An 11,540-nucleotide genomic window follows, 5' to 3' on the forward strand; every position below is an offset into this window, starting at 1 on the left:
AACTGACTTGTGGATGGAATATATTTTTTTATTCTTTTCTCAGCATATCACTGTCAAATGTCACTTTTTATTTCCCTAGTTAATTTTTTTTCCTTACACTGTTAAAATTCAATGTGTCTGATTACTGAAGGAAAAGTCTGTATAAGCAGTTTTACACTGTAGCTTTTCAGACTCCTGAATATTTTGGAATGGTGACAAGCAAAATGCCATGATTTTTGAAGCATTTATTCCATTAAGGAAAAGGTAAATACAGCATATTTATTGTGATTTTTAACAGAGGTAGTAGCTTCCTGTCATAGCCCTATTGTGCTACATCTGCTGTACTAAACAACCTAGAATTCCAACAGAATTATTTTAAACAAAATTCAAGAAAAGGCAAAGGTATGAGGAATTAAAGCTGATAATTTTGATACTTAACACATGTTCAAGCTATAAGTAGCAATATTTACAGTTGCTAATGCAGCAACTTGGACTGAAGGAAGTGAATTAATCTGAGAATCATTGGCATGTGTTTTATAGGAAATGATACAATCTATTGGACAGACATGGGTTTCAACAAGATCAGCAGAGCTAAGCGAGACCAAACCTGGAAAGAAGACATTGTCACAAATGGTCTGGGGAGAGTTGAAGGCATTGCAGTGGACTGGATAGCAGGTAGGTCTGAGCCTGCTCCAGGATGGGTCTGCATGGGGAATAAATCACTTCATGGTGGAAAAAGGCCTTGTCTTTATTCACAGAACTCCTTTTTTGACAGTTTTACAGACCTCGTATGGGACTCCAATTGGTTGGTAGTTTTTTTGCCAATTACTTTTCTAGCTTAGTAACAAGTTGTTACTCTGTATTGATTGGTCGCTCAAACTCTCTTCCATACCTGCGTGGAAGTTGTTTGTGAAAGGTGGTTTTCATTTTTCTATCTAAGGGTGCAAAACCAGTTTATATAGGTGCGAGCTGTTTTTTACCCAGGAATAGATTGTTATACTAATGAATTGCTCACAACAGGATTGCTTTCACGTGGGAACTTGCAAAATGCTAGCTTTCACAAGGCCAGCCACTGATTCCAGGACAGCAGGCTTAATTTTATGAAGCCATTATGATTTTTCTACCTTACTGCAACACTTGTCATCATTTCTGAGAGTACAGGCTTGCCTCTTCAGCCCAAGGTTAAATAACTTTGATTCCTTTCAGCTCTAATTTCTAGTATTGTAAATGTCTGGAAATTACTTATATATATATAATATATGTATAATTATATATATATATGATATATAAAACATATATAGGCTGGCTAATACTATAAATTACAAATATAACGTCTAAGTGAATGAAAATATAGCAGTTAGTTTCTCGTTCTGACTTAAGCAGAAGTAATCAGTTTAAGTGTCGGAATTCAGGACATTCCTCTGGCTGTCCAGGATGGCCAAGACCCCTGCCAGGGGGCTCAGAGACCCTGGCACAGAACCCAAGATGCCTGTGGTTTTGATTATGACCCATGGAGCAAAACCAACCTTATATGAGGGTCTGCAAGTCACAAAAGTATAAGTAGAATAATAATTAGTTTGTCATGTGGTGAAAAATAGATTTTTTTTTGTTTTTTAGAATGGGGGTTCAGGGGGCAAGATGGAGGGATCTGGGTGTGTCCAGCCTTTCCCCTTCTTCTTCTTGGCCTCCATCTTCTGCTGTGATGTTGCCACTTACAGATTGGTTTAGAGTACCTGGGCAGGTCAGGAGAAAAAATTTTATAGATAAGAAACAATAAACAACCTTGAGACAGAGAAATGAAGAGTTCTGACTCCTTCTTCAACCGCTGGGCTGGGAAAAGAGACTTTCTAACGTCTCTCGGGGTCACTCTGACCAGCTAAAGTCCTGAGATTTAAGTAGTAGTTTTCAAGTAGCTTTTCCTTCAAGCAGTGACTTCAGGGTATTTTTTCCAGGTAACATATACTGGACAGACCACGGCTTCAACCTGATCGAGGTGGCGCGGCTGAACGGCTCCTTCCGCTACGTGGTGATCTCCCAGGGGCTGGACCAGCCTCGCTCTATCGCGGTACACCCAGAGAAAGGGTAACATGTTATTCCTAACGTACACAGAGCTTTTGCCTCGCTCTCTCTAGTCAGAACATTCTGTAAGTTTTCTGCAAAATGGTTTCGGTTTTCTAAGGAAACCGTTTCACTGGAAGGTTAGGCGTTGCTTGGAAGCATGCTTCAGTCTGAAGTGCCCAGCAAATCCAAGGAAGTCATGTCAGCTGATGAAGGTCTTCATGATGGAATCCCAGAGCAGTGTAATCCTTGGTAGTTATAAATTCCAGGATCATGTGACATCCCAGTGCAACAACCAGGGAGTGGCCAGGGTGGCTGAAAGTCATGTGAGATGAAGGTTGTGAATTGGAGAGTAACAGCTGGCAAGAGTGACATCTGTATTCACCCTGCTGATTTTTGAGGGCAGGGATTACCCTGCAGCACTGACAGAAATAGGGAATGTACCATCCCCTTCCACCTCCAGAATTCCTTGTGGAATCCCCATCCCTGGAGTTGTTCCAGGCCAGGCTGGATGGGGCTCTGAGTAACCTGGCCTAGTGGAAGGTGTCCCTGCCCATGGCATGGGGGTTGTTTAGGCTACTTAAGGAGAATTAGAGGACCACAGACTACTGTTTTATGTGTCTGGTAGAACAGTGTATCTTCTACAAAGGAAGGAAATCTTCATTTGTTTTATAATATTGTGATAACTGAGATGTCTCCACTCAGTTCCTCCAGGAGAAGCATAGCAGTGTTTTGCTAAGGAAGTACAGGGCTGCCTTTCTGTGCCAAGATTAAGGCCTTTTTGCCCTTTGCATTATTGTTAAATCTCTTCCCCTTTTTGAGGTAAAACTTTCAAAGGTGTTCTTCCCTCCCCTTGCCCTGACTTCACATTCTGCATTTGTCTGGAAGCTGGAGTTGACGGCTGTAAGAATAGAGAAGAAAATAGCAGTTGTTAGAGCTCGTTGAATCTGCCAGTTATGCCAAGATGGGAAGCAGGCAGCATTCAGCTGGTTGGTGACATTATTTATTGTCACTGAGGAAAAAGTGAGGAACGTGTAGCCCTACAAAAGGGTGACTTTGTCCCTCATCAAGTATATTTATTCATATAATAATTTTTGGCAGCTGTTTATGATTTTATTTGGAGAATTTTAGATTTATTTAACCTGATAATTATGGGTTGGTTTAAGGAATATTTGGGTATAATGAATGTCTGCTTTCCTGTGGTCAACATTCAGTTCATACCTATTTAGAATGTCTCAAATAATTCTCTGACCTCTGACCAGATGCCTGAAAGCAATTTCAGTTGTTTAGTGGTGCTGTTAACGATCTGGTTAAAATTGCATTAAAATTATGTGGTGACTTAAAATTCAGATGATTAATACTGCCTATTTTGGCATTCCTCCAAATATTCTTAATTTAACTCACATTGCTGTTCTGTTTCCTAGTCTGCATGAGTTTTTTTTCATTAGTATAAAGGGTATTTGTTATATCAAGAGCTATGAGAACAAATTCATTTTTCCTGGAGCCAGAAAGCTCTGCGATGAGAGCCAAAGTGGGTTGTTTCAGAAGCTGAACTTGATGAGCAAATTATGGGATTCATATTTTTTTCACCCTTATCACATTATTATCCCTCATTATTTCACATATCTGTAGTCATCTAGTCAAATACAGCTGCTTAACCTCAGAATGGTATAATGATGTCACCAGACACAGGAGAGAACTGTTGAGTAATGCCCAGAAGCTTTTGTAGTCTTTAAGGTTACTGTTCATAAAGGAAGTGCTCTTTGTAGATTTTTGGCTCCATTTTGCTATACCCGAAGCAACAGACAGAGAAGTTTATCAAGGTAGAATTTTGACAAAGCATCTTGTCCCAAATTAATGATACCGCTGTGGCAGTAAGTATACAGAAACATGAGATTAGATAAGTAAGATTATTCCCATGAAGCATTTGGCAGAATTTGAAAAATATTTTCTTCTCAAAAAGGTCCCATTTCTCTACCATTTCCCACTGTGTTTCTCAATACTTCAAATCTAAAATATTTTAAAATTAGGAATTGTATTTATTATATTTTATTATATAGCCAGCATTTGTTAGCAATTAGATGTAAGAGCTTCTGTTCCAGAATTTATTTTTATTTTTTTAACTTGCCTTTTCTTTCCAAGCACAAAGCTGAATTCTTTAAGGAATAGAATTGCTTATGGACTCATGGAATACAGTTTTAAGAATTTCCTTGTATATATAATTTGAAAACAATATCTTAACAAAGTGTCCTATAAACAAGTATTATGATACATTTAACTTCTTAAGACTATTTAGAGACATGAGTGCCATATGTTTTTTTTTGGTATCAGTTTAATGGTAATAGTGCATTTTGTTTGCAATTTTAATTGGTGATTTCTACAACATTCTAGGTATTTATTTTGGACAGAGTGGGGACAGAGCCCTTGCATAGGCAGAGCACACTTGGATGGCTCTGAGAAGGTTGTCCTTGTGAGCCTGGGGATCGCATGGCCTAACGGGATTTCCATCGATTATGAGGTTGGTTCCTCTGTCTTCCAGCATACCTTAAAACATGCAGTATTTGTTATGTTTCATTAAAGCCAGCTGGTGTTCCACCTTGATGTAATCTTAATAACTCTTAATTAAATACTTGGACAAGCCTGTTGACGTTTCCTTTGAAATTAATCTTTAGGAAAATAAATTGTATTGGTGTGATGCTCGTACCGACAAGATAGAAAGAATTGACCTTGAGAGTGGAGGGAGTCGGGAGATTGTGCTGTCAGGGAGCAATGTGGATATGTTTTCAGTTGCTGTGTTCGGAGCTTACATCTACTGGTCTGACAGGTAATTTATTTTTCATAAGTATTTTAAATCTCAAAACGTTGTTTCGGTGCCAGGTGCCTCACCTTTGTAGGATTAGCCGTTCCTTAGCAAGGTCGCAGGCGGGATCGCGGAATCCCGTGCAGTTTCCAAGGAGAGGGAGTTCTGAAAGATGAAAAGTGCCTCAGTGCCGTAGATGAGAACAGGCTTCTCCACCTCCTGTTAAGTGAACTCTCCACTGCTCCTCAGTCATTTGTTTGGTGTGAATTAGTTGAGGATTGTTGATGAGACATCTTCAACTTTTTTGGCAGAGCACATGCAAATGGCTCTATTAGAAGAGGCCACAAGAATGAGGCCACGGATGCTGTGACCATGAGGACTGGCCTTGGGATAAACCTGAAGGAAGTGAAAGTCTTTAATAGAGCACGAGAGAAAGGTTGGCTGTTCTTAAGGATGCTATTGATTGTTTTAATATCACCTGCTACTTTTTCTGTATATTAAAGCATACCAAAAATTACTCAATGATTTTATCACCACTTGTTACTCTTTAAATATTTTTTTTAAAACTAAAATTAATGTACTAAAGAAAACATATAGTACAAATCCTACTAAAATTCTTCAGTGTTTCAAAAATAAAACCAAAAACCAAAACACTTCCTATCGTTCCAGGTTTGATGGTTTTTGTTTTAGTTTTCTTAAAAGACAGTCTTAGGATTGAAAGACCTTGACCTGTGCTTTACCGAGCAGTAATTTCAGGAGTTTCAGATTTCTATTGGAAAGCAAAACAGATTTTTTTCTTATTAAAAATTCTCCTCCTCTGTGTCTCAATAGTTATTTGCTGACATTACTTGGTTTGAGTTTCTTTTTTTTCCTTTTTTTTGCTCCTTCTGTGGAAAGAGACCTTGTAAATAATCAGATTTCCTTTTGATTCAATTAGTTTAGCAAACTCAAGAGACAAAAGTTGTTATAGACTGTCTGTGATTTATGGTACTGATGGTTAAACTTTATTCTTCACTACCTGACTAAGAATATTCTTGCTATTTAACCATCTTTTTGCTTCTAAAATTCTGGTTTTGACATGACCTTGAAAAACTTGTTTTACTGAGAAAAATTTTTTAGATGTCTACCAAAAATTATGAGGATTTCCTCAGAAAAAACTGCTACCGAGTAATCCAGACAAAATTTTCTAGAAATATACTCAAAAGAGAGGAAAAAAATAATCTTAACACCATTATATATAAAGTTTTAAATACAAATGTAATTACAATGTTAGTAGTACTCAAAATTTGCTTTAATTGAAGCATTATATATCCAGAGATTCTGTGTCTTCTACTTAAATCTCTCCAAATAACTGCATTATAGGTGACATGTTAAATAAATCTGCATTTTGAAAGGAAACATATTTACAAATTAATAAAACACTTAAAAATATTTTTGAGAAAAAATAATTTGTAAACATATATGCATAATAATTTTACTATGGATTTCTGCATGCAATTTCATATTTTGTGGATAAGAATAAATCCACACCAAAATCCATTTCTTTTAACTAGGCTAGAAATTGTTAATGTCTGCTGGCTTGGAAGGGCTTTATATTATAGAATTAGGAAAACAGAACAGTGGGATAAAACAATGCTTCTTTCTGTGTATTTTTTATTGGTGGATTTGTAGACTTGATCACATAAGGAACAGGAGAAATGGTTGCTGAGGCTAGAAATCTACTGATCTAGTTTGAAAAACATACCTGAATGATTTTTTAATACATTTTTCAAATTTTACTAGGGTACAAATGGTTAATGTCATTGGGAGGGGATGTCAGTGAGCCAGAAGGACAAAAGGGAAAAAACAGGTGAAAAATGTTTTTGGAATGTTTCTCTATCTCACGCTATTATATATATATATATATATATTAATTTTTTAAGTGTATTGAACTAGAAGTAGTTAAGTGTTTAAAAAAACAACCCAATGTAATTAAATAGTCTCCTGACTTTTGTTATTCAAACAACCCCCCAAGCAAAAAAACCAAAAAATAAGCAAACACCAAAAAAAAATCAAACCAAAAAAACCCCCAACACCCCAGTGAGCTGTGCTGACTGTGATTGATGCTTTTTTTTCAAACACCTCTTTTACCCTTTGTGATGAATCCATCCTGCAGTGGGACTTGCAAAGATTCCCAGCCTTCAGAGAAATTTTACCGGTATGCAAGGACTTGCCCTCACTGCCCTGGCTTCAGAACTGGCCATTTTTAAAGTTGTTTACAGCTGGTGAACCAAGGAAGCATTGAAGTTTTCCGAGAGATTTTAGAAGCTTGAGCATCTATTTAATATATTTTCTTTTTTTCTTCTCGACCTCTCATCCTTCCAAACAGATATTAACTTTTCTAGCCTAATAGAACTTTTAAAGTATCTTTTAAGCAAATGTAATGTAGAAATGTCCATACCTGAATCTCCACATGTTTTACATAACTCCAGAGGACTAGCTCGTGGAATTTTTCCCAGGAGAACAAAATTAAATATTTCTTCTTTAAAGAACAAGTTACCTTTCATTTGCCATGATTTTTTTCTTAAAAGGATTTTCAGCTTGAAATATATCAGTTAAATAATTCAATCAACAGTACTTTCAGACACTACATCTTCTGAACAATTACAGTTTTGTACCTCAAAACATTCTATTAAAATGTTTTATTCACCTTCATTATGTGGAAAATTTTCAGAAATGGGAAAATTACTATACTAAAAAAGCTGAGTTGTTAGGTGGAAAAGGCTGTCAGAAACAGAAACTGAATTATCTCAACTAGCTGTAATAGTAATTCATAGATAGTCCAAAATAAAAAAGACAAATAGCTCCCAATTATTGATGATTACAGTTATTTTAAATATAACTTGTAACAATTGTAGTTACTAATTTGACAGTGATTCCTTAATGGTGTGCAGTTGCCAGGGAGTAGGTTTTTGAAGTCAGGTTTTGAATTAAATTAGAACAAAATGTTGGGAAATGTCTTCATTAAAAACAGGGAACTGGATTCACACAGTTTTACCGGTCAATACATGCATATTTAACTTGGTAGAAAATACCTTAAAGCAGTACTGGATTCTGATTGTAGCTAAATTTGACTTTCTGCCAGTAACAGGTGTTTAAAAAAAAACTTAAAGCACAAAGGATTAGAAACATTTTCTAAGTCTTCAGCTGGTTTTGGAGGAATAACCCATTTTATCTTTTTCTGTTCATAAAATATGTGCTGGTATGAATTAAAAAGGACATTAATTGTATTAGCTCATTGATTGTATTCTTTAATATTATCTTTCGGTGTGGTTAAAGTTGCATTATTTTTGCTCTTTTGGCCTTTTGTTTTCCTTGTGAACACTGCCCAAATAATTTTTAAGAGGAGAATTCCCAGAACACATAAAAAAATAATTTCTGTTTAAGTTAACTAAGTCTATTTCTGTTTATAAAAGGCAGGATTTATTATGCTTTTTCCCAGGTACCAATGTGTGTGCCAAGAACAACGGCGGATGCCACCAGCTCTGCCTTTACCGCGGCAACGCGCGGAGAACTTGTGCCTGCGCTCACGGGTACCTGGCAGAGGATGGGATCAGCTGCCTCAGGCACGAGGGCTACCTGCTCTACTCGGGAAGGACAATATTAAAAAGCATCCACCTTTCAGATGAGACCAACCTGAATTCTCCGGTGAGGCCCTACGAAAACCCGGAGTACTTCAAAAACGTGATAGCGCTGGCCTTCGACTACAGCCTGAAGGGAAGGGGCACCAATCGCATCTTCTTCAGTGATGCCCACTATGGAAACATCCAAGTTATTAAAGACAACTGGGCTGGCAGAAAAGTGCTAATTGAAAGTAAGTAAAAAACAAAAAAAAAAACCAACAAACCCATATTTCCCAAAATCTGTTTTAGTTAAATAAACTTTGAGTGAAAAGTTGGTGATCACTTCGCTTTACAGAGTAAAAAAGTCAATGAAATTTTACCATAATTAATTCTTGCATTTTATCTTATCCCTGTAAGATATATTTAAACATTAACCGCTTCAAAATAATTTGTTTTAAAATGGGCTTATGATGTATAATGCATATTACTAGAAAACAGAAGTGATTGTGGCAATGCTTAATTTATTTTACTGTGATTTTAGGAGCTTTACTGTTGAAACAAAACCTCACTGTGAATTGCTTGGAAATGGAGCTATTTGGTTGTCTATCTTTCTGGTTAGTGAGGGTGAAGTCTCTGGTGTAACCATTTCCAAGTATAAAATATTAAGACCTTGGTCAGCATGTTCAGTTGATTCACCCTTCTTGAAGTGAAGCCCAAGAAAGGGATTTGTGCTCATTGATAATCAGAGGCAAATTCCAACCTAGACTTTCCAGCCTTTGAAACTCCACGCTTTGTGCTATCATCAAGAAATTTATGCCAGCATCTTCACCAAAGTCTTCAGGATTAAACAAACCATATTTTACATCTGAGGTCTCAGTAAAATCTCAATATCTGGCGATAAATTATCAGTCAAGTCTGACACAACTGTAATATGAGCTGTATGTAGGAAGGTACCAGGTTTGCCATGGGAAAATCTGAATTTGAGGAAAATCTGAATGTGAATGCATAAGGAATACATCCTTAATGCTAAACATCCATAACTGTATGACTAAAGTGTTAATTGTAAAAATTTCTGGTATCTTTCATTTCTGTTCTACTTAGTTTTTTCTAAAATATGCAACAAACCACATTCATTGGTAGACACTTATCAGATGCAGATACTTAATTTGGTTGCTCTCTTTTCCTTTTTCAATATTTTCTGGTTTATTTGAAGGCTGCAATTTCAGTAATTGTTTTCCAAAATGTCCTATGTTCTATGTAGCATTTGTTCCTTAAGATGTGGACAAACCATTCTGTGATTTTATATGATCCAAGGTGTTGAGCTTTTTTCCCGTTGATTTCCTACGTGTGGATATCTTAGAGGAATTTATGACATTTGTATTGAGATATGTTGAAGATAAACTAAACAATGTTGTCAGGATGTTCGCATTACTCCCAGAAAAGCACCCAGGGATTCAGAGTCGAGCTTAGCTGCGCACGAGACAAAAACGTGCAGCGATGATGTAGAAGCACATCTTGTTTAACTCTTTAACTCTTGTTTTATGAGAGATAAAAGTATTATATGAAAAGTCACTGGAATTTTCAACATTTAAAACAGACAAAAAGGAGAAATAAATACTGGTGAAGTACTAATGCAGATAGAAATTGGTTTTTAAAAGAACAATAAAGTATTCGTCATTAGTTCATAATAGGTTGCTCTACAAGAGCTAAAGACATTCCATAAAGCATAGCTGGGAATTACAGTTTTAAGAAATTGTAAGGAAGTGTTTCTACTTGCAGCTTAATATGCCAGATTTCATTTTTCATTGGCAGAGTCAGCACTCTGAATAATTGAATGTCAGATGAAATTTTGTATCCTTGTAAAAGCCTTCACTGTACATGCTTGGGATGTGCATGTGAACTATGGCATTTTGTAGAAATGCTTCTTTCTAAGTGAGAAGGGACATAACATACATGAATATATTTATTGCTCTCTTTCATGTGTTTTAAACTCCTTTAGTTTATGGTGAGTAATTCTTTTTCAGATGGTATTTTTGTAGCCTTCCATCCCACAGTCTGCATGTGATTTTTCTCTCACTGTAAACAGCAGGCAGTTCATGAAGCTGCTTGATATAGTGGAGGTATTTGTTCAACCTCCTACTATAAGGAGAAAAGCAGTGGTAAGACTGGTTGACACCAGTAATTCCATCCACTGGAAGATGAAAAATTCTAAAATTTTCTTATTTCCACATTAAGAATCTGTGATCTAGAAATTATTAAATGGAATCCTGCTGAGACATTTTAGTAATAATGTTTCATTTAAGTATTGAAAAATTATGTATTTGATGTTGATTGTTGCTATTTTTCCTCAAAAATTATTAGAATGCATCTGTAGGAAGTTTTCCTGTATTAGGAAGAGATTCAAAACCACATTGGAAATACCTAGTGTGGTTATATCAGTTCCACACTCTTTTTCTGCTTCATTAAGTTGAAGTCTACAAATCGTGAAAACCTTTACTCAGTAATTGACTTTAATAGAGAAAATAGGGTATGATACATCCAAAACACTGTTGTCCCAGATTTTTATTCCCTGAATGTAAATCTCCTCCTAAAGGATCTATTTTCAGATGGATCTCTCCCTCCCTGAAATGAGATGGGTCACTCAAATCTAATAGATCTGTGAACTTTTCTGCACACTAGAAACACTTAAGACTCATAGAGCTCTTGGTAAAACAGGTTTCCAGCTCACTAAAAACAGATTTACAACTCACGAACAACCCATTATCTAACATGTTTTTAGCTCACTGAGAACAGATTTACTACCCAGAAACAACCCATTATCTAACATGTTTCCAGTTCACTGAAAACAGATTTACAACCCATACGCAAGCTATTATCTAACATAGTTCCAACTCACTGAATATTGATTTAGAATTCATAAACAAGCCATTATCTGACAAATTTTCACCTCACTGAACAGATTTGCAACTCATAAACAACCCATTAGCTAACACGTTTTTGGCTCAGGGAAAGTAGATTTACAGCATATAAACAACTTTATCTAGCTTGTTCTGGTTCACTAAAAACAGATTCCAAACTTGCCAAGATTCCTGTACCTGGTG

General features: G+C 36.2%; 1 protein-coding gene across 1 annotated transcript in view; it reads left to right on the forward strand.

Annotated features, from left to right (window-relative positions):
- Positions 1 to 11,540, forward strand: part of LRP1B (LDL receptor related protein 1B) — a 481,313-nt gene that overhangs the window by 332,445 nt on the left and 137,328 nt on the right. The window contains exons 36-41 of the mRNA XM_031057232.1: positions 520 to 654; positions 1,932 to 2,061; positions 4,429 to 4,555; positions 4,710 to 4,861; positions 5,149 to 5,273; positions 8,319 to 8,690. Of these exons, the coding sequence (XP_030913092.1) occupies positions 520 to 654; positions 1,932 to 2,061; positions 4,429 to 4,555; positions 4,710 to 4,861; positions 5,149 to 5,273; positions 8,319 to 8,690 (1,041 nt within the window). The remainder of the gene's footprint in view (positions 1 to 519; positions 655 to 1,931; positions 2,062 to 4,428; positions 4,556 to 4,709; positions 4,862 to 5,148; positions 5,274 to 8,318; positions 8,691 to 11,540) is intronic.

This window comes from Geospiza fortis, unplaced genomic scaffold (assembly GCF_000277835.1).
Source record: "Geospiza fortis unplaced genomic scaffold, GeoFor_1.0 scaffold112, whole genome shotgun sequence".
Lineage (NCBI taxonomy): Eukaryota > Metazoa > Chordata > Aves > Passeriformes > Thraupidae > Geospiza > Geospiza fortis.